Source organism: Nansenia antarctica (assembly GCF_963989245.1).
Source record: "Nansenia antarctica genome assembly, chromosome: 10".
NCBI classification, from domain to species: Eukaryota; Metazoa; Chordata; class Actinopteri; order Argentiniformes; family Microstomatidae; genus Nansenia; species Nansenia antarctica.
Window position 1 is genome coordinate 31,678,429 of NC_137680.1, and position 25,000 is coordinate 31,703,428.

The 25,000-nt window shown below is 53.1% G+C and overlaps 1 protein-coding gene across 1 annotated transcript in view; it reads left to right on the top strand.

The window, feature by feature from the left end:
* gramd1a (GRAM domain containing 1A) overlaps positions 1–24,712 on the top strand; it is a gene marked incomplete at its 5' end in the record, with an annotated part of 45,367 nt that extends 20,655 nt beyond the window's left edge. Inside the window, 10 exons of the mRNA XM_080540798.1 lie at positions 1–133; positions 7,641–7,762; positions 16,017–16,159; positions 17,731–17,834; positions 19,075–19,299; positions 19,719–19,800; positions 20,153–20,164; positions 20,692–20,799; positions 23,570–23,690; positions 23,829–24,712. The exon at positions 1–133 is cut by the window's left edge and continues 14 nt beyond it. Of these exons, the coding sequence (XP_080396924.1) occupies positions 1–133; positions 7,641–7,762; positions 16,017–16,159; positions 17,731–17,834; positions 19,075–19,299; positions 19,719–19,800; positions 20,153–20,164; positions 20,692–20,799; positions 23,570–23,690; positions 23,829–23,930 (1,152 nt within the window). The 3' untranslated portion in view covers positions 23,931–24,712. The remainder of the gene's footprint in view (positions 134–7,640; positions 7,763–16,016; positions 16,160–17,730; positions 17,835–19,074; positions 19,300–19,718; positions 19,801–20,152; positions 20,165–20,691; positions 20,800–23,569; positions 23,691–23,828) is intronic.
* Between the last annotated feature and the right edge of the window lie 288 nt (positions 24,713–25,000).

The following is a 25,000-nucleotide window of genomic DNA, read 5'->3' on the forward strand; positions in this document are numbered from 1 at the left end:
TTCTGCGCTGACCTGAGCGGGCGGTTACACATCAACACGGTGGTGCGCATGAGCGTGGACAAGCTGCACGACCTGCTCTTCTCCGCCGACACCCACTTCATTCAACACCTCTTCTCCCAGCGCCACTTCACAGGTCAGAACACACACCCCTGTTGTGCCCCCCCCCCACACCCCTGTTGTGCCCCCCCACACCCCTGTTGTGCCCCCCCCCACACCCCTGTTGTGCCCCCCCCCCCACACCCCTGTTGTGCCCCCCCCCACACCCCTGTTGTGCCCCCCCCCCCACACCCCTGTTGTGCCCCCCCCCACACCCCTGTTGTGCCCCCCCCACACCCCTGTTGTGCCCCCCCCACACCCCTGTTGTGCCCCCCCACACCCCTGTTGTGCCCCCCCCACACCCCTGTTGTGCCCCCCCCACACCCCTGTTGTGCCCCCCCCCCACGCCCCTGTTGTGCCCCCCCCCCCACGCCCCTGTTGTGCCCCCCCCCACACCCCTGTTGTGCCCCCCCCACACCCCTGTTGTCCCCCCCACACACCCCTGTTGTGCCCCCCCCCACACCCCTGTTATGCCCCCCCCCACACCCCTGTTGTGCCCCCCTCCCCCAGCGCTGTTGTGCCCCCCCACACCCCTGTTGTGCCCCCCCCCACACCCCTGTTGTGCCCCCCCACACCGCTTAAGCTTTGAGAGTGATGGACCTGCTAGTTATGGCCTCTTGGCTTCCTCTCAACTGTGTGGCTCCTCGTGCACTAATGCCCATCCTTATGACATCATGTTTGTTCAGCTCTCCCTCTAGTTAGCTGAATGGTGAATCTTCTGCTTGCTCCGGCAGTACGGGTGAAATGATGAGACTGACACAATTCGGTTTGATTTCCTTCTTCCTCTAATAAACAGATTGTAAAACTGAACACAACACATTGATATTAGTACATGTAAATAATTAACAGTGAACAAACTAACAGAAAAGATTTAACAAACTACACAATCACACAGAACTCAACTTACCAACTCCCATCTCTCTCTACAACTGATCTCCAGTCTCCCCTGTCTCTCGGATCACACTCATTGAGCCCGCCCCCATTTCTATCTAACCAATCACTCCACTCATGCATACTTTTAACCAATCACAATCAACAAATAAAATAACCCCCAAATGAACCCTCCCATGGATTAGCCAAACACCTCCCACTTGGTCCATTGGTCCTTTATAACTAAATGGACCACAACTTTCCCTCTCTTCAATACAGTCATTTTTTACTGCTCCTCCACGGGTAGCAGCACGACCACCCGCCTGACGTCTCGGTCGAGCGTTGGGAAGAGATCGCGGCCTTCGCTCCTTCTTCGTCCTGAAGCCCCCACTCCTAAAGCAGGCTGGCTTAGGCAAACCCTCACTCTTACGTCCCGAACCAGCCCCTTTTCGTCTGGTCTCGCTTCCACAACCCGCCCCAGGCGGAATTGCCCCCTTAGGGCATTTTGGTCAGCCAACCAGACCACGTCTCCCACGGCCACATTTCGGGCTTCTCTGTGCCACTTGGTGCGGATGAAAAGCCCGGGCCCAGCCAGTTGACTCCACTGTCGCCAAAACCGTCCCACTTCTTCCTGGACGCCGAGGCGTACTCCGCCTCTTGTCTCCCTCAGGCGAGTAGCCTCCCACTTTGCGTCTTCTGGAGCCCTCCTGCAAAACAACCACTGCCTAACAGCTCGCCGGACCCACCCAACTACCCGAATGAGCCTGCCTATTTCACTGAAGCGTTCTGGCTCAATCAGGTCCATGAGAGCAGCGCCCCAAAGCCTCTCCCTCTCATGCTCGAGGTCCCTGGAACTCCCAACCGGTGTGGATGTCCCCTTTGCATTTGCTTCCTCCTCAATGGCGCATTTCGGGTCCAGCCCCTTCCTCGCCTGAGCGCGTGTTACAGTTGCAGTGAACGCTTTCCGTTGCAGCATGCTCACGCGGTCTCGAGCACTTACAGCCACTCCCCTGGATGTTTCCTCGCTCAGCTGATCAGCCAGCACCAACACCTCTGACTCTGGCTCCACATTGGCCCTCGTTTCTGCAGGCTGGCCCTCTTTGCTCCTCCCACTTTGACCCGACTGGATCCGTGGTTCCGGAGCGAAACCTCCAGCGTTGAGCGTCCTCTCGATTCCCTCCGTGATGCTCCTCAGCTCTCTCCTGTCGCCATGAGACGCTAGAATGTCGTCTACATAGGTGTCCTCCTCAAACGCTCTCCGCTCTTCTTTTAGGTGGGCGACCTCTGGCAGCCTTGCCGTCTTCCTCATGGCCAGCTGGGCGATGCATCCGGCTGGCTTGTCCCCGATGTTGACGCGGGTAATTGTGTAGGTTTTGATCTTCTTTTCCTCTGCAAGAGTCATCTCTTTCCCGCCCGGCTGACAATTTCCGCAGCGACACCCTCCGCACTTTGGCTCGCACGCGGCGCTGATGCTATCCCAGCTCCACCACTCGAGGACCTCTTTGTTGACCTCTGTTCTCCCGGTCTTTTCATGACCTTGCAGCTTCTGGTCTCCATCCTCTTCTTTTGCGCTGGGCGTCTTGCAGGGGATCTCCTCAAATCTTACTGCCTCCGTTTTCAGAGAACGTGCAAAGTGCGTCTGGGAGTTGTGTGCGGATCTTTCCCAACTTTCAAACAGGTCTGGGTGCGTTCCTCCCACGGTCTTCCCCAGAGGCCCGTCCCACAGCACTAAGTCTCCCGTCCCTCTTCTCCACCGTGGAGCGAGTCGTCCCTCTCGGTGGCTGATCAAGAGCTCGATTTCCTTAGGTCGGACCAGCTCTTTCTTCTCGACCCCAGGGAAGAACTTACAGAGTCGCTCTGGACTGATGACCTTGTCTGCACGAGCGATTGTGTCGAGCCCGTAGCATACCATCTCGTGGGGACTCCATCTGTTGTTGCTCCACGCCCTGACCTTTAGCAGGTATTTGTTAGTCTTGACCCTGACCTTCATTCCACCGACCCCCTGCACAGTCAGTGTTACTTGCCTCCGCTCCAGTTGGAGCCGATCGGCGGCCCGGTTGGTGATATAATTTGTGTCGGAGGCGAGGTCTATGAGGGTTCCCAGGGCATTTCCTGCTTCTGTTTTGACTATCAATGTCATCATTAGTACTGGATGTTCCTCTGGCCCATTCTCCGCGAAGAGACCCCCGCCTTCTGCGCCCGTGTTCAGCGTCATCGAGGCCTTACTGGTGAATGCGTCCACCCTCCTTTCCTGTTCAGGGTTGAGTCCCAAAGAGTCCAGGACTTCCCGTTGCTCATTAGAGAACCCTGGCCCTGTCTTCTTTCCCTCACTCCACTCGGGACACAGAAGGTAGTGATGACTTGCCCTTCCTTCATTCTGCTTGCACACTCTGCACAGGTACCGGTTACTACACTCCCCGTCGGCGCCGTGCATGCCCAAACATTTCTGACAGGCTTTGCTTTGCCTTGCTATGGCTCGTTTCTCTGCCAGACTGAAACTCTTGAACTTTTGGCAGAAGAATATTTTTCCACCGTGCTGATCGCTTCCACAGATGTCACACTCTTCTCTTCTTTCCGAGTTTCTGCCCGTGACTCTGGTTTCACCTCGATGTTCTTCCTCTTCTTCATCTACCGGTGAGTCTTTCTCCGTGGCCCTCGTGAATGCCCTCTTCTCCCATCTGACTGGCCTCTCCGGTGTTCCCCCAGAGGTCGCCGTGGAGCCTCGGATTCGCGCTATCCCCTCGAGGATTACTTCCTGCCTTTTCAGAAACAGAAGAAGAGCATCGAACCGCTTGTCTGGGGTGACTTGGTTTTCGGGTTCGGTTACAAAGGTAATCCAGCCTTCCTGCACGCGATCTGGCAGTTTGCCCTCGATGGCCTTAAGTACAAGTGGGTTCTTCATAGCGCCCACTTCTCCTAAGTCTGTCAGGTCCATGAGGGCTCTTTCCACTGCCTGAATAAGGTCGATCGCTTTCCTCGGCTGGTCTCCTTTTACCGCTGGTATTCTTTCCAATTCCTCAATAATTTGCAGCGCGATGGTTGCCTTGTCTCCAAACCGATTCTCCAAGGCTTTGAATACGTCTTCCGCTGAGCGGTAGCTCGAGAGTTTGAGCTCCTCGAAAACCTTTCGGTCTATGCTCTCGAGGAGGTGGAGTTTCTTCACCTCTGGTGATCCCGATGGGTCTCCCTGCTGCTGCAGGCTTTCCCAATCTTTCCGCCAGCGATGAAAATCTCTCATACACCCGCTGAACACGGGCAGCCTTGTTGGAGGGAGTTTGATCTTGGAGATGGCTCCAGTGCGGTTGCCTCCATACGTGGCGCTCTCCAGCCCTGCCTCCCGGGCTTGTTCCCATGCTTCCCGCTGAGCCTCCAGTAGTTTGGCGCGCTCTTGAGCGGCTATTTCTGCTGCCTTCAACTCAATCACGGCCGCCTTCTGCCTTGCCTCAGCGATCTCTTCTTCGGCCCCCAATTTCACCTTCGCTGTCTCCTTCTCAAACTCGGCCACGCTATCAGCTGACTTCAGTCTTGCCTCAGCGGCTTTCCTTTCCAGCTTGGCAATAGCTTCTTTATTTTCTCTATTTGTCGCTCGATCTTTGGCCTCTTCTTCGGCGAGAACGTCGGCCCTTTTCCTCTCATCTTCGGCGAGAGCGTCGGCCCTTTTCCTCTCATCTTCGGCGAGAGCGTCGGCCCTTTTCCTCTCATCTTCGGCGAGAGCGTCGGCCCTTTCTCTATTTGTCGCTCGATCTTTGGCCTCTTCTTCGGCGAGAACGTCGGCCCTTTTCTTCTCACCTTCGGCGAGAACGTCGGCCCTTTTCCTCTCATCTTCAGCGAGAGCGTCGGCCCTTTTCCTCTCATCTTCGGCGAGAGCGTCGGCCCTTTCTCTATTCGTAGCTCGATCTTTGGCCTCTTCTTCGGCGAGAACGTCGGTGGCCATTTGCTTTGCTGCGGCGGCCTTGTCGGCCATTTTGTCAGTATTCTTCTTCTCAACTCTTCCAAATTCAGTCACAAACGTTTCCCAAAGTTCATCCCTTTTGTCCTCCAGCTCCTCTAGTGACTTTCTCGTGTTGCACGCCTCAACTACAGGGATCCACTCCCCCCAGCTTGATAGCAGACTTCGCGCTTTGATGATGAGGTTCTCTGTGAGTGTGCTTCGTTCTTTACAAACGTCGTGGGTTGCCTCTTCTAGACTGATCCTCTTCGCGCCTTCGTGACTCCTTTCTGCTCGTCTAATTGTGGATGAAAGTTCGACCCCCGCGAACCTTGTCCACATGTTGGCCTTTAAGACGTGACCGGCCTGTTCAACCTTCTGAGCTCTCTCCTCAGCGGCATTGGTGATGTCTTGAAGAAGCTGACTGTTACCTGTCTCAGGTTCCTGACTTGCTTTGGCCTGCAAACCTTCCTCATAATTGTCGTCTGCAGAGTTTAGGTCTTTCGCGTTTGACAGGAGCGCTATCCACTCGCGTTTCATGTCATCTTCGCCCATCAATGCCACTGACCTGATGATGTGGCGGTATCCTCTCTCAAAAGTGACTGCCAACTTTTCCCTTTCGGTCCTTAGTGCCTCCATTCTGCCTGTGACTCAGAAATAACTTGTGTGTACCTGTTTCGTCTTTCTATCTTATATCTTCAGCCCTCTCTGACTCCCTGAGCTGATTTGCGCTGGTCCCTGCACTTCCTTAACTAGTCTTCGGCAGCGGAACCAGGTTCACCGTGGGGTCATCCCAGGGATACTGCTAAAAATAAAATAATAAAGTGGGAGAGGATTTTCCTCCCCCCGACGACTTAATACCCAGGTACACACAAACCTATTTTAATGCAAACAGTCAAAAAGTCACAGAGAAGAGTGCTGGGTGTGGGTAGCTCTCTGGGTAGCTGCTATTAGCTCGCAATTCCTTTCTTGGTGGGTCTTGTAGGTTAGCCTAGCTGGCTGTGGATTCTTGCAGTTGGGTTAACCAGTTGAAGCTAGCCGTGGATTGTTTCACTCCTTGCCTGCCTAGCTAGCTGTAGCTTTGAGTGCTATAAGCTCTACCGCGTGCCTGCTGCGCTATTTCGACAGCAGGGCTAACGCTAGCTTAGCTGGCTAATGCTACGCTAGCTAGCAAGTGGCTAATTAGCTACAGTCGCGGGCGCCACGGCTCCGTTTCCGGCCTAGTTAGCTGTAGCCTTGAGTGCTATAAGCTCTACCGCGTGCCTGCTGCTCTATTGCGACAACAGGGCTAACGCTAGCTTAGTTGGCTAATGCTCCGCTAGCTAGCAAGTGGCTAGTTAGCTACAGTTTCGGGCGCTGCGGCTCCGTTGCCGGCTGGCGGCTGCATCACTAACCTGACCAGGCTTTAGCTTGCTCTTATCTCCGGTGAATGGATCCTTGTCCTCCCGGAGCTTCTGTTGCGTCCAACCGTGCTTGTATTCCTTAGCTAACTGACGGTCCGTCCTCCTGCGGTCGTCAGCGGGTGTTTTACAATTGTTCAGCTCTCCCTCTAGTTAGCTGAATGGTGAATCTTCTGCTTGCTCCGGCAGTACGGGTGAAATGATGAGACTGACACAATTCGGTTTGATTTCCTTCTTCCTCTAATAAACAGATTGTAAAACTGAACACAACACATTGATATTAGTACATGTAAATAATTAACAGTGAACAAACTAACAGAAAAGATTTAACAAACTACACAATCACACAGAACTCAACTTACCAACTCCCATCTCTCTCTACAACTGATCTCCAGTCTCCCCTGTCTCTCGGATCACACTCATTGAGCCCGCCCCCATTTCTATCTAACCAATCACTCCACTCATGCATACTTTTAACCAATCACAATCAACAAATAAAATAACCCCCAAATGAACCCTCCCATGGATTAGCCAAACAATGTTGGCTTTAGACAATTTGTGTTTGTTGGGATATATAGGGATGTAATTATCATCTTAGTGCTTAGTCAGTCCCCCCTCCCCCTTTTTTCTCCCCTCCTCTCTCCCCTCCTCTCTCCCCTCCTCTCTCCCCTCCTCTCTCCCCTCCTCTCTCCCCTCCTCTCCCCCCTCCTCTCTCCCCTCCTCTCTCCCCTCCTCTCTCCCCTCCTCACCCCCAAACTCAGACATAAGCCAGCCTATTGAAGCGCTAATGAGCACTCCAGAGTATTTGTTTACGCCGTGTTAACCTCCCTCCCTCCCGGTCTTTCCCTTGCTTCATCTCTCTCTGCCTCCTCCCACACTAACTCCATGCCCTAACTCCGCCCTCTCCCTCATGATATTAGGCCTAACTGTGTCTGTTTCTACAACACCTGCATTGCGACCGGCCTGAGGAGCCATACTTGCATAAATGAATAGGATACAGCATGTTGTGCTCCAAGACAAAGAGCCACAGAAAGTGGTCTGAGTGAAGCCGTGGAGTTCAGTTGGTCGGTGGCCTCCCTGATGTGTGGCTCTGCCAGCATTGGGGCATTGTGCAGCTTTAATTGGTGCATTTTTCTCTGTGAAGGAGTGTCGAGTATCCCCCCTCTCTCTTTCTTTTTCTCCCTCTTCCGCTCTTGTGCTCTCTCTCTGTCTCTGTCTCTCTCTCTATCTCACTCCTCTTCTCCCCTTCTCTGTCTCACACTTTTCTCTTTCTCCTTTTGTAATAATTCTCTCCGTCTCCCTCTCTGTCGCTCTCTCCCTCCTTTCTGTCTCTGCTCCTCTCCCAGACCTGTCAGTGCGTGACTGGCAGCAGGACAGCAGCAGTGGGAACACCAGCCGTGTCCTGAGCTACACCATCGCCATCAACAACCCTCTGGGTCCCAAGACCGCCCCTGTGGTGGAGACGCAGGTCAGTCTGTCTGTCTGTCTGTCAGTCTGTCTGTCTGTCCACTCCACCATCACCAGACACATGGACATGGGAAATACAGGAACATACAGGGGACTGAATTAGATAGCAATTTAGTAGAGTAGAAGAACAGAGACTTTTGGAGATGGGAGTTTGAGTATGGGGGGCTGGGGCATTGCCATGATGTTTCACTAACAACTGACCAGTTCCATCTGAATTTGGTAGCTAGAGCACTAAGAGCAGTGTATTACTGTATTCCCATTGTTTGGTTGAGACCTACTTGTTGTTTGGCGTCCTGATCTGTCATGTGTCATGTGGCTACGCCAGTGGCTAGGCTACAGTACACTGCTCAAAATAATTAAGGGAACACTTAATCATCACAGTATAACATCAAGTCAGTTAAACTTCTGGGATATCGATCTGTCCAGTTCGGAAGCGTAAACGATTGTTAATCAATTTCACCTGCTTTGGTTCAAATGAAAGTGACAGCTGGTCGACAGGAGAGGCAGCAACAGCAAGACAACCCCCAGTGTGTCCCCTACACCGCCCCCCCAACGGAACCCCCCTTCCTTACCAAGAAAGAGGAATTATTACGGAGTTAGACCCCAAACAAGCAGGCTAAAATATCAAAGAACTAGCAAGCTAGCTAGCAAGCTCAGAGGTGATTAGATATACAATCTTTCTTATTCTGCTAGAAATGGGCTTTATGGTAATACCATATGACATTTACAGTACATGAGTACAATGTTTTTTTTTTAAGGTGAGAGTCTCACTGCATTGCCCACAGCAATCCAATATTCAATTATAATTATGTTATAAATTGATATGGATCAATGTATACCTCTTATTAGATTATACATACTCTGGTTGTTATGTTTGCCTTTTGGTTGACAGTAAAAGAGGGAGAGAGGAGGATAGAGAAGGAGAGAGAGCAGGATAGTGTTGGCACACCAGAGAGAGAGAGAGCAAGAACCAGGTGAGAAAGTGGACAGGTAGTCAAGACCACATAAGTAAGTAGCCTTGAGAACCGATGGTTCTCCAGCCTAATGGCCCATAGGGCAGGAGCCTATCTCCTGTTTCCGTGGCGTGAGGCGGCTTGATGTACAAGTACACCCCCTGGACATGACACTGGGGGGGGGGGGGGTCCATGCCACCGTCCATGCCACCGTCCATGCCACACCCCCTTAAGGCAGCAAACCTAGGGGAAACACTGAACCCCCAAAAAATGAAATGGGTTTTGCAGGTGGTGGCCACAGACCATAACCTCTCCTTATCCTTCCTGACTGATTTATTTCTAGTTTTGAATGTTGCTAGTGAAACACAACTGTGAACATTTCAAACCTGCAAACTGCGACACTTTAAATGAATGTGCAATAACACTATGTGCAATATGACAACCCTCGGGTACATAATGTTCAGAGATAGGAAATGTTAGAATAGGTATAGCATAGCATAGAGTACAGCACAGTGTTTTATTTGTATAGTATAGTATAGTGGATAGTGTACATAGCCTTTATTTATGTAAACCAGCTCTGTTCCCTTCTTGTTTTTAGTTTTTTTCCTAGCACCAGGGGAGCCCCCCCCTCCCAAATTTCGTTGTATGGTACCTGTACTATATCAATGACAATAAAGACCATTCATTCATTCATGCATTCATTCATTCATTCATTCATAGTGCCCTTGTCTCTACTGGTAGCATGAGGTGGTACCTGCAGCCCATTCAGGTTGCACAGGTCGTCCAGCTCCTCCAGGATGGCACATCCATACGTGCCATCGCAAGAAGGTTTGCTGTGTCTCCCAGCACAGTCTCAAGAGCGTAGAGGAGATACCGGGAGACGGGCCATTACACAAGGAGAGCTGGACAGAGCTGTTATAGAGGAGAGGTGGACAGAGCTGTTATAGAGGAGAGCTGGACAGAGCTGTTATAGAGGAGAGCTGGACAGAGCTGTTATAGAGGAGAGCTGGACAGAGCTGTTATAGAGGAGGAGAGGTGGACAGAGCTGTTATAGAGGAGGAGAGCTGGACAGAGCTGTTATAGAGGAGGAGAGCTGGACAGAGCTGTTATAGAGGAGAGCTGGACAGAGCTGTTATAGAGGAGGAGAGATGGACAGAGCTGTTATAGAGGAGGAGAGCTGGACAGAGCTGTTATAGAAGAGAGCTGGACAGAGCTGTTATAGAGGAGAAGAGCTGGACAGAGCTGTTATAGAGGAGAGCTGGACAGAGCTGTTATAGAGGAGGAGAGCTGGACAGAGCTGTTATAGAGGAGAGCTGGACAGAGCTGTTATAGAGGAGGAGAGCTGGACAGAGCTGTTATAGAGGAGAGCTGGACAGAGCTGTTATAGAGGAGGAGAGCTGGACAGAGCTGTTATAGAGGAGAGCTGGACAGAGCTGTTATAGAGGAGAGCTGGACAGAGCTGTTATAGAGGAGAGCTGGACAGAGCTGTTATAGAGGAGAGCTGGACAGAGCTGTTATAGAGGAGAGCTGGACAGAGCTGTTATAGAGGAGAGGTGGACAGAGCTGTTATAGAGGAGAGCTGGACAGAGCTGTTATAGAGGAGAGCTGGACAGAGCTGTTATAGAGGAGAGCTGGACAGAGCTGTTATAGAGGAGAGATGGACAGAGCTGTTATAGAGGAGAGCTGGACAGAGCTGTTATAGAGGAGGAGAGCTGGACAGAGCTGTTATAGAGGAGAAGAGCTGGACAGAGCTGTTATAGAGGAGAGCTGGACAGGGCTGTTATAGAGGAGAGATGGACAGAGCTGTTATAGAGGAGGAGAGGTGGACAGAGCTGTTATAGAGGAGAGCTGGACAGAGCTGTTATAGAGGAGGAGAGCTGGACAGAGCTGTTATAGAGGAGAGCTGGACAGAGCTGTTATAGAAGAGAGCTGGACAGAGCTGTTATAGAGGAGAGCTGGACAGAGCTGTTATAGAGGAGAGCTGGACAGAGCTGTTATAGAGGAGAGCTGGACAGAGCTGTTATAGAGGAGGAGAGCTGGACAGAGCTGTTATAGAGGAGAGCTGGACAGAGCTGTTATAGAGGAGAGCTGGACAGAGCTGTTATAGAGGAGAGCTGGACAGGGCTGTTATAGAGGAGAGATGGACAGAGCTGTTATAGAGGAGAGCTGGACAGAGCTGTTATAGAGGAGAGCTGGACAGAGCTGTTATAGAGGAGAGCTGGACAGAGCTGTTATAGAGGAGAGCTGGACAGAGCTGTTATAGAGGAGGAGAGCTGGACAGAGCTGTTATAGAGGAGAGCTGGACAGAGCTGTTATAGAGGAGAGCTGGACAGAGCTGTTATAGAGGAGAGCTGGACAGGGCTGTTATAGAGGAGAGCTGGACAGAGCTGTTATAGAGGAGAGCTGGACAGAGCTGTTATAGAGGAGAGCTGGACAGAGCTGTTATAGAGGAGGAGAGCTGGACAGAGCTGTTATAGAGGAGAGGTGGACAGAGCTGTTATAGAGGAGAGCTGGACAGAGCTGTTATAGAGGAGAGCTGGACAGAGCTGTTATAGAGGAGGAGAGCTGGACAGAGCTGTTATAGAGGAGAGATGGACAGAGCTGTTATAGAGGAGAGCTGGACAGGGCTGTTATAGAGGAGAGATGGACAGAGCTGTTATAGAGGAGAGGTGGACAGAGCTGTTATAGAAGAGGAGAGATGGACAGAGCTGTTATAGAGGAGAGGTGGACAGAGCTGTTATAGAGGAGAGCTGGACAGAGCTGTTATAGAGGAGAGGTGGACAGAGCTGTTATAGAGGAGAGCTGGACAGAGCTGTTATAGAGGAGAGCTGGACAGGGCTGTTATAGAGGAGGAGAGCTGGACAGAGCTGTTATAGAGGAGAGGTGGACAGAGCTGTTATAGAGGAGAGCTGGACAGAGCTGTTATAGAGCAGAGCTGGACAGAGCTGTTATAGAGGAGGAGAGCTGGACAGAGCTGTTATAGAGGAGAGCTGGACAGAGCTGTTATAGAGGAGAGCTGGACAGAGCTGTTATAGAAGAGAGGTGGACAGAGCTGTTATAGAGGAGAGCTGGACAGAGCTGTTATAGAAGAGAGGTGGACAGGGCTGTTATAGAGGAGAGATGGACAGGGCTGTTATAGAGGAGAGCTGGACAGAGCTGTTATAGGGGAGAGCTGGACAGAGCTGTTATAGAGGAGAGCTGGACAGAGCTGTTATAGAGGAGAGCTGGACAGAGCTGTTATAGAGGAGGAGAGCTGGACAGAGCTGTTATAGAGGAGGAGAGCTGGACAGAGCTGTTATAGAGGAGAGATGGACAGAGCTGTTATAGAGGAGGAGAGGTGGACAGAGCTGTTATAGAGGAGAGCTGGACAGAGCTGTTATAGAGGAGAGGTGGACAGGGCTGTTATAGAGGAGAGCTGGACAGAGCTGTTATAGAGGAGAGCTGGACAGGGCTGTTATAGAGGAGAGCTGGACAGAGCTGTTATAGAGGAGGAGAGCTGGACAGAGCTGTTATAGAGGAGAGATGGACAGAGCTGTTATAGAGGAGGAGAGGTGGACAGAGCTGTTATAGAGGAGAGCTGGACAGAGCTGTTATAGAGGAGAGGTGGACAGGGCTGTTATAGAGGAGAGCTGGACAGAGCTGTTATAGAGGAGAGCTGGACAGGGCTGTTATAGAGGAGAGCTGGACAGAGCTGTTATAGAGGAGGAGAGGTGGACAGAGCTGTTATAGAGGAGAGCTGGACAGAGCTGTTATAGAGGAGGAGAGCTGGACAGAGCTGTTATAGAGGAGAGCTGGACAGAGCTGTTATAGAAGAGAGCTGGACAGAGCTGTTATAGAGGAGAGCTGGACAGAGCTGTTATAGAGGAGAGCTGGACAGAGCTGTTATAGAGGAGAGCTGGACAGAGCTGTTATAGAGGAGGAGAGCTGGACAGAGCTGTTATAGAGGAGAGCTGGACAGAGCTGTTATAGAGGAGAGCTGGACAGAGCTGTTATAGAGGAGAGCTGGACAGGGCTGTTATAGAGGAGAGATGGACAGAGCTGTTATAGAGGAGAGCTGGACAGAGCTGTTATAGAGGAGAGCTGGACAGAGCTGTTATAGAGGAGAGCTGGACAGAGCTGTTATAGAGGAGAGCTGGACAGAGCTGTTATAGAGGAGGAGAGCTGGACAGAGCTGTTATAGAGGAGAGCTGGACAGAGCTGTTATAGAGGAGAGCTGGACAGAGCTGTTATAGAGGAGAGCTGGACAGGGCTGTTATAGAGGAGAGCTGGACAGAGCTGTTATAGAGGAGAGCTGGACAGAGCTGTTATAGAGGAGAGCTGGACAGAGCTGTTATAGAGGAGGAGAGCTGGACAGAGCTGTTATAGAGGAGAGGTGGACAGAGCTGTTATAGAGGAGAGCTGGACAGAGCTGTTATAGAGGAGAGCTGGACAGAGCTGTTATAGAGGAGGAGAGCTGGACAGAGCTGTTATAGAGGAGAGATGGACAGAGCTGTTATAGAGGAGAGCTGGACAGGGCTGTTATAGAGGAGAGATGGACAGAGCTGTTATAGAGGAGAGGTGGACAGAGCTGTTATAGAAGAGGAGAGATGGACAGAGCTGTTATAGAGGAGAGGTGGACAGAGCTGTTATAGAGGAGAGCTGGACAGAGCTGTTATAGAGGAGAGGTGGACAGAGCTGTTATAGAGGAGAGCTGGACAGAGCTGTTATAGAGGAGAGCTGGACAGGGCTGTTATAGAGGAGGAGAGCTGGACAGAGCTGTTATAGAGGAGAGGTGGACAGAGCTGTTATAGAGGAGAGCTGGACAGAGCTGTTATAGAGCAGAGCTGGACAGAGCTGTTATAGAGGAGGAGAGCTGGACAGAGCTGTTATAGAGGAGAGCTGGACAGAGCTGTTATAGAGGAGAGCTGGACAGAGCTGTTATAGAAGAGAGGTGGACAGAGCTGTTATAGAGGAGAGCTGGACAGAGCTGTTATAGAAGAGAGGTGGACAGGGCTGTTATAGAGGAGAGATGGACAGGGCTGTTATAGAGGAGAGCTGGACAGAGCTGTTATAGGGGAGAGCTGGACAGAGCTGTTATAGAGGAGAGCTGGACAGAGCTGTTATAGAGGAGAGCTGGACAGAGCTGTTATAGAGGAGGAGAGCTGGACAGAGCTGTTATAGAGGAGGAGAGCTGGACAGAGCTGTTATAGAGGAGAGATGGACAGAGCTGTTATAGAGGAGAGGTGGACAGAGCTGTTATAGAGGAGAGCTGGACAGAGCTGTTATAGAGGAGAGCTGGACAGAGCTGTTATAGAGGAGGAGAGCTGGACAGAGCTGTTATAGAGGAGAGCTGGACAGAGCTGTTATAGAGGAGAGCTGGACAGAGCTGTTATAGAGGAGGAGAGCTGGACAGAGCTGTTATAGAGGAGAGATGGACAGGGCTGTTATAGAGGAGAGGTGGACAGAGCTGTTATAGAAGAGAGCTGGACAGAGCTGTTATAGAGGAGAGATGGACAGAGCTGTTATAGAGGAGAGATGGACAGGGCTGTTATAGAGGAGAGCTGGACAGAGCTGTTATAGAGGAGAGCTGGACAGAGCTGTTATAGAGGAGAGCTGGACAGAGCTGTTATAGAGGAGGAGAGCTGGACAGAGCTGTTATAGAGGAGAGCTGGACAGAGCTGTTATAGAGGAGAGGTGGACAGAGCTGTTATAGAGGAGAGCTGGACAGAGCTGTTATAGAGGAGGAGAGCTGGACAGAGCTGTTATAGAGGAGAGCTGGACAGAGCTGTTATAGAGGAGAGCTGGACAGAGCTGTTATAGAGGAGGAGAGCTGGACAGAGCTGTTATAGAGGAGAGCTGGACAGAGCTGTTATAGAGGAGAGCTGGACAGGGCTGTTATAGAGGAGGAGAGCTGGACAGAGCTGTTATAGAGGAGAGCTGGACAGAGCTGTTATAGAGGAGAGCTGGACAGAGCTGTTATAGAGGAGAGGTGGACAGAGCTGTTATAGAGGAGAGCTGGACAGAGCTGTTATAGAGGAGAGCTGGACAGAGCTGTTATAGAGGAGAGCTGGACAGAGCTGTTATAGAGGAGAGGTGGACAGAGCTGTTATAGAGGAGAGCTGGACAGAGCTGTTATAGAGGAGAGGTGGACAGAGCTGTTATAGAGGAGAGCTGGACAGAGCTGTTATAGAGGAGAGCTGGACAGAGCTGTTATAGAGGAGAGCTGGACAGAGCTGTTATAGAGGAGAGCTGGACAGAGCTGTTATAGAGGAGAGCTGGACAGGGCTGTTATAGAGGAGGAGAGCTGGACAGAGCTGTTATAGAGGAGAGCTGGACAGGGCTGTTATAGAGGAGGAGAGCTGGACAGAGCTGTTATAGAGGAGAGCTGGACAGAGCTGTTATAGAAGAGAGGTGGACAGAGCTGTTATAGAGGAGAGCTGGACAGGGCTGTTATAGAGGAGGAGAGCTGGACAGAGCTGTTATAGAGGAGAGCTGGACAGAGCTGTTATAGAGGAGAGCTGGACAGGGCTGTTATAGAGGAGAGGTGGACAGAGCTGTTATAGAGGAGGAGAGCTGGACAGAGCTGTTATAGAGGAGGAGAGCTGGACAGAGCTGTTATAGAGGAGAGCTGGACAGGGCTGTTATAGAGGAGGAGAGCTGGACAGAGCTGTTATAGAGGAGAGCTGGACAGGGCTGTTATAGAGGAGAGGTGGACAGAGCTGTTATAGAGGAGGAGAGGTGGACAGAGCTGTTATAGAGGAGGAGAGGTGGACAGAGCTGTTATAGAAGAGAGGTGGACAGAGCTGTTATAGAGGAGAGCTGGACAGAGCTGTTATAGAGGAGAGCTGGACAGGGCTGTTATAGAGGAGAGCTGGACAGAGCTGTTATAGAGGAGAGCTGGACAGAGCTGTTATAGAGGAGAGCTGGACAGAGCTGTAGAAGGACAACAGCCCAGCAGCAGGACCGGTATCTGCTCCTTGGCGCGAGGAGGAACAGGAGGAGCACTGCCAGAGCCCTACAAAATGACCTCCAGTGGGCACATTTTTTACCTTAAAATCCCGTGACTGCCTTCAAATAAACGCAAAGCTGTAAAAATCAAGACAGATAATTAATCAAATAAGCTCTGCATGTTCTAGTAACTTTTCAGTCACCAATTCACACAAGGAGGGGCGCGCTACATCATTCATGGGGGACAATATGTTTAATGTACACTTGTTTTTTATGTTGTTTGTGAGCCCCCTAACCTAAGACGATTTTCTGTCATTGTGTGATGGCTGATGACGTTTTTTGGAATCTTGAATCTTAATTGTTGCCTCCCTACAGACGCTGTATAAGAGCAGTGCGCGGGGGGAGTGCTTTGTGGTGGACTCTGAGGTCATCACCTCCGGCATCCCCTACCAGGACTACTTCTACACCGTGCACAGATACTGCCTCACCTCCATCAGCAAGCACAAGAGCAGACTCAGGTAGATACCTTTTTTATTCATCCCTTTTTTTGTTCTTCTTCTTTTTAATATATTTTCAGGACATTTCTGCTTTTATGGGGATAGAGACAGTAGCGATTGACAGGAAGGATGGGTGAGAGGGAGGGAGGATGACATGTAAGATACGTTGAGGTGTGGAATCGAGGCAGGAACCTTGCGATGATGTGGTATGCGCTTTAGTGTGCTACACCACTAATCACCCCATTTATCCCTTATTTTTTACCAGGCAAGTTGACTGAGAACATGTTCTCTTTTGCAGCAACGACCTGGGGAATTGTTGAGTAGGTGAGAGGAGAGGGGATGGATGAGCCAGTTGAAAGCAGGGGATGATTAGGTGGTTATGACAGTATGAGGGACGGATTGGGGATTTAGCCATGACACAGGCGCTAACACACCTACGCTTGTGAGACATGACACAGGCGCTAACACACCTACGCTTGTGAGACATGACACAGGCGCTAACACACCTACGCTTGTGAGACATGACACAGGCGCTAACACACCTACGCTTGTGAGACATGACACAGGCGCTAACACACCTACGCTTGTGAGACATGACACAGGCGCTAACACACCTACGCTTGTGAGACATGACACAGGCGCTAACACACCTACGCTTGTGAGACATGACACAGGCGCTAACACACCTACGCTTGTGAGACATGACACAGGCGCTAACACACCTACGCTTGTGAGACATGACACAGGCGCTAACACACCTACGCTTGTGAGACATGACACAGGCGCTAACACACCTACGCTTGTGAGACATGACACAGGCGCTAACACACCTACGCTTGTGAGACATGACACAGGCGCTAACACCCCTACGCTTGTGAGACATGACACAGGCGCTAACACACCTACGCTTGTGAGACATGACACAGGCGCTAACACACCTACACTTGTGAGACATGACACGACACAGGCGCTAACACACCTACGCTTGTGAGACATGACACAGGCGCTAACACACTTACGCTTGTGAGACATGACACGACACAGGCGCTAACACACCTACGCTTGTGAGACATGACACAGGCGCTAACACACCTACGCTTGTGAGACATGACACAGGCGCTAACACACCTACGCTTGTGAGACATGACACAGGCGCTAACACACCCACGCTTGTGAGACATGACACGACACAGGCGCTAACACACCTACGCTTGTGAGGCGCCACGGGATCTTTACCTCGGGTGTCAGGAGGTTTAATGTCTCGTCCCAAAGACGCCATCTTCAGATACACACTTCCTTGCGTCAGTTCACAACTCAACAGGCAAATGTTATGTCATGTTTTGCACAGTCGTTATTGTGACGAGTAATGTAGACCGCCATAGACGGCCAGGTAGGGTCCTGAACTTGTTAATACCTGTGTTGATAATGAGACCTCGCTTTGCACTTTCGTGTTTGTGCGCCGACAGAATCTCTAGCGAAACGATCTCGCTTGGGTGAATCTGAAACGTCTCGTACAAGTTTACGTGGTGTCGTCATAGCGACTGTCTGGTGACAGATAGTATATTCTGACACGGGTGTGGTTGGTCCCCCAGGGTGTCGTCAGACATCTGCTACAGGAAGCAGCCGTGGAGCCTGGTCAAAGCCCTGATCGAGAAGAACACCTGGAGTGGCATTGAGGAGTACTACAGACATATGGGTACGACGTGTCTCTCTCTCTCTCTCTCTCTCTCTCTCCTTTCTCTCCTTCACATCAACCCCCAATGTCCCGATCTATACTAATCTCTCTAATCTGTATGCTCTGAGCATGTCAAGGACAATGGTAGTCTTAAAAGGATAGTGCTGTGTATTCTTCTTTTGTACTGACCCAGAGTCAGGTGAACTCATTGATATGTTTCTGTGTGCAGTTTGAAGGTAGTTTCGGACCTAAATGCTAAATGCGTTTTCAGGTCTATTTGTTCCCGGGGACTTCCCTTCCACAACAACTGTATCTCTGAAACGACCTTCAAACTGCACACACAGACATACAGATGGTATCAATGAGTTCACCTGACTCATTGTCTCACATTATCTTTTATAGGATTAAACAAGACTGTCATGTGATGTTTGTGTATGTGTGTGTTCCAATTGATTGTTAACCTAACCTCTCTCCCTCCTCTCCTTTATATTTCCCTTTTTCTCCCGCCTCTCTGTCCTCTCTCTCTCACCTTCTCCTCCCCCCTACTCTCTCTCTCTCTCTCCTTCTCCTCCCCCCTACTCTCTCTCTCCTTCTCCTTCTCCTCCCCCCTACTCTCTCTCTCTCTCCTTCTCCTCCCCCCTACTCTCTCTCTCCTTCTCCTTCTCCTCCCCCCTACTCTCTCTCTCTCTCACCTTCTCCTCCCCCCTACTCTCTCTCTCTCTCTCACCTTCTCCTCCCCCCTACTCTCTCTCTCTCTCACCTTCTCCTCCCCCCTACTCTCTCTCTCTCTCACCTTCTCCTCCCCCCTACTCTCTCTCTCTCTCACCTTCTCCTCCCCCCTACTCTCTCTCTCTCACCTTCTCCTCCCCCCTACTCTCTCTCCTTCTCCTTCTCCTCCCCCCTACTCTCTCTCTCCTTCTCCTTCTCCTCCCCCCTACTCTCTCTCTCCTTCTCCTTCTCCTCCCCCCTACTCTCTCTCTCACCTTCTCCTTCTCCTCCCCCCTTCTCTCTCTCCTTCTCCTTCTCCTCCCCCCTACTCTCTCTCTCACCTTCTCCTTCTCCTTCTCCTCCCCCCTACTCTCTCTCTCTCCTTCTCCTTCTCCTCCCCCCTACTCTCTCTCTCCTTCTCCTCCCCCCTACTCTCTCTCTCTCACCTTCTCCTCTCCCCTTCTCTCTCTCTCTTTCCCTTTCTCTGCCACCTCTCCCCTTCTCCTCTCCTCTCCCCTTCTCTCCCCTCCTTTCTCTCTCCCCCCTCCTGTAGAGAGCGAGGTGTCTAAGTTGGAGACCCTGATGCAGACGGAGGTGTCGGTCGTGACCACGGGGGAGCAGCTGGGAGCCGACGCTACCAGGACCCCCCCCGCCCTCCGTAGACGCAAACGCACCTGCTCCCGCCGCCAGGGGGAGAGGGAGAGAGACGGAGGGGGCGTGGGCGGAGGAGAGAGAGGGGAGAGGGGGATCAGAGAAGAGAGGGAGAGGAGAGACGCAGGTGAGTCGAGAGGCATAGGGGGTTGACATGGAATCAAACTTGGGGCGGCTGTGGCTCAGGAGGTAGAGCGGGACGTCTAATGGCCGCAAGGTCGGCGGTTCGATCCCCGACTCCTCCTGTCCACGTGTCGAGGTGTCACCGAACCCCAAATTGCTCCCGATGAGCAGGCCGGCGCCTTGCGTGGTAGCTTGCCGCCATCGGCGTGTGAATGCGTGTGTGAGTAGGTGAATAAGAGGCCATTGGAATAAGGCGCTATATAAGTGCAGTCAATTTACCATTTATTTGGACCAGGACTCAAATCGAGACAGGCAGGCCACCGGCGATCCACTTTCCGTCATACACTGGCATCTAGTGGTCTTATTTGGGACGGCGTCCTGGTGGTTCTTTGCCAATGCATCTCTCCTTTGCTCCCTCATCAGGTGCTCAGTATATGAAGCTGGGAGAACGGTCGCGTGGAGGAGCCAACAGCATCTCCACCATACTGCTCATAGTCAGCTTCATGTGAGTTCTGACGTGGGTGTGGGCGTGTGTCTGCGTGCGTGGGTGGGTGTGGGCGTGTGTCAGCGTGTGTCTGCGTGCGTGGGTGGGTGCAAGGGATAGTGATACTGAAGGATTACTGTATTCACGTCTTTTATACCTATTTTCCTATTTACTGTGTTCATCCGGGTACAATTTAAAACCACACTGACTATTGGGTTCAACCTGTCTGGGGACTGTTGGGTTTAATTGTTGGGTTCTTTGGGACGTGGTTTAATGTCTCCTCTGCTCACTAACTACCTCCCACTGCCTCTCTCTGTCTCTCCTCTATGTCTATATCTCTCTCTTTCCTCTCTGCGCTTCTTCATGCGCCTAGGATCTGTGTCAGGTACCGTATAAGAGATATACACGTTTATGGACATCAATTATCGATAAAGGTTTCATTTGTCACCCATTAATGTCTGCTTGAAATGAAAGTTGTGTCGTATCATTGATGGATAAAGTAAACACATTCATTATCTGTGGTGTGTGACCTCTTTATTTCGTTTCCTCAGCGGTTTGTCCTCATTCATTGTTGGAACAAATTGATTTCCTTTGTCCCAGTGTGTCTTATCCCCCAATATTTTATGCCGATGAATATGTCAGTGTACTTATCCTCGCTTTCTTTTTCTCTCTCTTCTCTTCTCTTCTCTTCTCTTCTCTTCTCTTCTCTTCTCTTCGCTTCGCTTCTCTTCGCTTCTCTTCTCTTCTCTTCTCTTCTCTTCTCTTCTCTTCTCTTCTCTTCTCCTCTCTTCTCTTCTCTTCTCTTCTCTTCTCTTCTCTTCTCTTCTCTTCTCTTCTCTTCTCTTCTCTTCTCTTCGCCGATGAATATGTCAGTGTACTTAAACTTATCCTCTCTCTCTCTCTCTCTCTCAGTCTGGTGGTGCTGGTGGCTTTGAACATGCTTCTGTTCTACAAGCTGTATGCCCTGGAGAGAGCTGCACACACCCTGGAGACGTGGCACTCCTACTCCCTCACCGACAGGTAGCTGTTATGGCATTATTACATAGAACATTAACCAAGACCATAACCTGTGGATGTTACTAACAGAGATGCATATACTCCACATCATGGACCTCTCCTCTCCTCCCCTGCCCCTCTCTCCCTCCCTCCATCCCTTCCCCTCCTGCCTCTCTCTCCCTCCCTCTCCTCCCCTGCCCCTCTCTCTCTCTCCCTCCCTCTCCTCCCCTGCCCCTCTCTCCCTCCCTCTCCTCTCCTGCCCCTCTCTCCCTCCCTCTCCTCCCCTGCCCCTCTCTCCCTCCCTCTCCTCTCCTGCCCCTCTCTCCCTCCCTCTCCTCCCCTGCCCCTCTCTCCCTCCCTCTCCTCTCCTGTCCCTCTCTCCCTCCCTCTCCTCCCCTGCCCCTCTCTCCCTCCCTCTCCTCCCCTGCCCCTCTCTCCCTCCCTCTCCTCTCCTGTCCCTCTCTCCCTCCCTCTCCTCCCCTGCCCCTCTCTCCCTCCCTCTCCTCCCCCTCTCTCCCTCCCTCTCCTCCCCTGCCCCTCTCTCCCTCCCTCTCCTCCCCTGCCCCTCTCTCTCTCCCTCTCCTCCCCTGCCCCTCTCTCCCTCCCTCTCCTCCCCCTCTCTCCCTCCCTCTCCTCTCCTGCCCCTCTCTCCCTCCCTCTCCTCCCCTGCCCCTCTCTCTCTCCCTCTCCTCTCTTGCCCCTCTCTCCCTCCCTCTCCTCCCCTGCCCCTCTCTCCCTCCCTCTCCTCCCCTGCCCCTCTCTCCCTCCCTCTCCTCTCCTGCCCCTCTCTCCCTCCCTCTCCTCCCCTGCCCCTCTCTCCCTCCCTCTCCTCCCCCTCTCTCCCTCCCTCTCCTCCCCTGCCCCTCTCTCCCTCCCTCTCCTCTCCTGCCCCTCTCTCCCTCCCTCTCCCCTCCTGCCCCTCTCTCCCTCCCTCTCCTCTCCTGCCTCTCTCTCCCTCCCTCTCCTCCCCTGCCCCTCTCTCCCTCCCTCTCCTCTCCTCCTCTCTCTCCCTCCCTCTCCTCTCCTGCCCCTCTCTCCCTCCCTCTCCTCTCCTGCCCCTCTCTCCCTCCCTCTCCTCTCCTGCCCCTCTCTCCCTCCCTCTCCTCTCCTGCCTCTCTCTCCCTCCCTCTCCTCCCCTGCCCCTCTCTCCCTCCCTCTCCTCTCCTCCTCTCTCTCCCTCCCTCTCCTCTCCTCCTCTCTCTCCCTCCCTCTCCTCTCCTCCTCTCTCTCCCTCCCTCTCCTCTCCTGCCTCTCTCTCCCTCCCTCTCCTCTCCTCCTCTCTCTCCCTCCCTCTCCTCTCCTCCTCTCTCTCCCTCCCTCTCCTCTCCTGCCTCTCTCTCCCTCCCTCTCCTCTCCTGCCCCTCTCTCCCTCCCTCTCCTCTCCTGCCTCTCTCTCCCTCCCTCTCCTCTCCTGCCCCTCTCTCCCTCCCTCTCCTCCCCTGCCCCTCTCTCCCTCCCTCTCCTCTCCTGCCCCTCTCTCCCTCCCTCTCCTCCCCTGCCCCTCTCTCCCTCCCTCTCCTCCCCTGCCCCTCTCTCCCTCCCTCTCCTCTCCTGCCCCTCTCTCCCTCCCTCTCCTCCCCTGCCCCTCTCCCTCCCTCTCCTCCCCTGCCCCTCTCTCCCTCCCTCTCCTCCCCTGCCCCTCTCTCCCTCCCTCTCCTCTCCTGTCCCTCTCTCCCTCCCTCTCCTCTCCTGCCCCTCTCTCCCTCCCTCTCCTCCCCTGCCCCTCTCTCCCTCCCTCTCCTCTCCTGCCCCTCTCTCCCTCCCTCTCCTCCCCTGCCCCTCTCTCCCTCCCTCTCCTCTCCTGCCCCTCTCTCCCTCCCTCTCCTCCCCTGCCTCTCTCTCCCTCCCTCTCCTCCCCTGCCCCTCTCTCCCTCCCTCTCCTCCCCTGCCCCTCTCTCCCTCCCTCTCCCCTCCTGCCCCTCTCTCCCTCCCTCTCCTCCCCTGCCCCTCTCTCCCTCCCTCTCCTCTCCTGCCCCTCTCTCCCTCCCTCTCCTCTCCTACCCTCCCTCTCTCCCTCCCTCTCCTCTCCTGCCTCTCTCCCTCCCTCTCCTCCCCTGCCCCTCCCTCCCTCTCCTCTCCTCCCCTGCCCCTCTCTCCCTCCCTCTCCTCTCCTACCCTCCCTCTCTCCCTCCCTCTCCTCTCCTGCCCCTCTCTCCCTCCCTCTCCTCCCCTCCCCCTCTCTCCCTCCCTCTCCTCCCCTGCCCCTCTCTCCCTCCCTCTCCTCTCCTGCCCCTCTCTCCCTCCCTCTCCTCTCCTGTCCCTCTCTCCCTCCCTCTCCTCCCCTGCCCCTCTCTCTCTCCCTCCCTCTCCTCCCCTGCCCCTCTCTCCCTCCCTCTCCTCTCCTCCCCTGCCCCTCTCCCTCCCTCCCTCTCCTCCCCTGCCCCTCTCTCCCTCCCTCTCCTCTCTCCCTCCCTCTCCTCCCCTGCCCCTCTCTCCCTCCCTCTCCCTCCCTCTCCTCTCCTGCCCCTCTCTCTCCCTCCCTCTCCTCTCCTGCCCCTCTCTCCCTCCCTCTCCTCCCCTGCCCCTCTCTCCCTCCCTCTCCTCCCCTGCCCCTCACCCCCTCCCTCTCCTCCCCTGCCTCTCTCTCCCTCCCTCTCCTCTCCTGCCCCTCTCTCTCTCCCTCTCCCCTCCTGCCCCTCTCTCCCTCCCTCTCCTCCCCTGCCCCTCTCTCCCTCCCTCTCCTCTCCTGCCCCTCTCTCCCTCCCTCTCCTCTCCTGCCCCTCTCTCCCTCCCTCTCCTACCCTCCCTCTCTCTGTCCCTCTCCTCTCCTCCCCTGCGTGCTCTCTCCCTCCAGCCCCCTGCCTCAGTCTGCAGGAGAGTGGGCCCAGGTTCTGCAGCTCCAGAGGCAGTTCCACCAGGCCCAGCTCAGCAAGTGGCAACAGATCCTCCAGTCCTCAGTCACCCTGCTTGACCAGGTGTGTGTGTGTGTGTGTGTGTGTGTGTGTGTGTGTGTGTGTGCAAATCACTCTTTTTGTATTGGTACCTGTGGGTAACTGTGTTTGATCCAGTGTGATTTTCTTTTAACAACAAGGCCCTCCTCTTCTGTTCCTCAGATGAAGCAGTCGTTGGAGAAGCTCCATCAAGGCATCGTCCCTCCAGAGGCCCATCAGGACGCCCCCTCAGACCCCTCGACAGAGTCTCTTACTGCGCACTGAGCTAACCCCCCCTCCCCTTCCCCCATAGCACCCTTGCCTTCCCCCTACCTCCCTTCACAAGCCCCCTCTAGGGGGCCCCTATCTGTTACTGTGGATAAGAATAGACCACGGGCGAGAAAGTGCCAGGGGTGAGGTGGCGTGAGGGAGGAGGGTCAGGCTGGATCAATCAGAGAGACTGACTCCCACCACAGGCTCCACCCCTTCCCTCTCGAACCTAAAACAGGAAGTGGCGAGTACACAGGGGAAGTCACCTTTGGCGGGAACTACTCTACCCACAATCCCCCCCTGGCTTTGGTCAGAGAGACACAGAATGGTGAAATACCACAGCCACAACCACCACCTCTCCTGTCAGACATTTTAGACTGGGAACCTTCAGGACTACAGCAATAACGTACTATGGTGACTATGGCAACGTACCACATGTACTGTATTAGAAGGGGCAAAGGAGGGCCAGTTTTGCACCATCGACTCCTCATACTCCACCATGCTGCTGTCTATGAGCTGTTTCACCCCCCCCCCCCCCCGAGCATCCACAAGACATTTCCTGTTCCACCCCCCCGAGCATCCACAAGACATTTCCAAATGGCCGGCTGCATTTCAAAATGGACTGACTTGAAACCGACCGCATTGCAAATTGGTTTTCTTTAGGCCAATGCATTTCACAATGAACAGAATAGGACCGACTACATTTAAAAATGGCTGTCAGTGGCATTTCAAAATGCTGGGACTCTGACTCTGGTTCTAGGAATATCAGGACACTCCAGTCCTTGGAACAGCAGATGCTCTGCATTTCCGTTCAGTTGAAACCTTTTGGGGGGGGGGGGGGGGGGGGCTTGGCTGAAGTGTCTCGCTATGGGGGCTCTGCCTAGCTAAGACCCCCTGAAATTCTTGAAACGGGGGGGATGAGAGGAGAGATCTGCTCCCATCTTAGATTTGACCCCTGAGAAAGTCCGTCCTCTGTAGGGTGGAATGGAGGAGCATTTCAAAACTAGACACTTGTTCATTTTTAGATGTGAATAACAAAAACAAAAGCACTCCTCCTCCCTCCCTCCCCCCCTGTCCTCGTCACC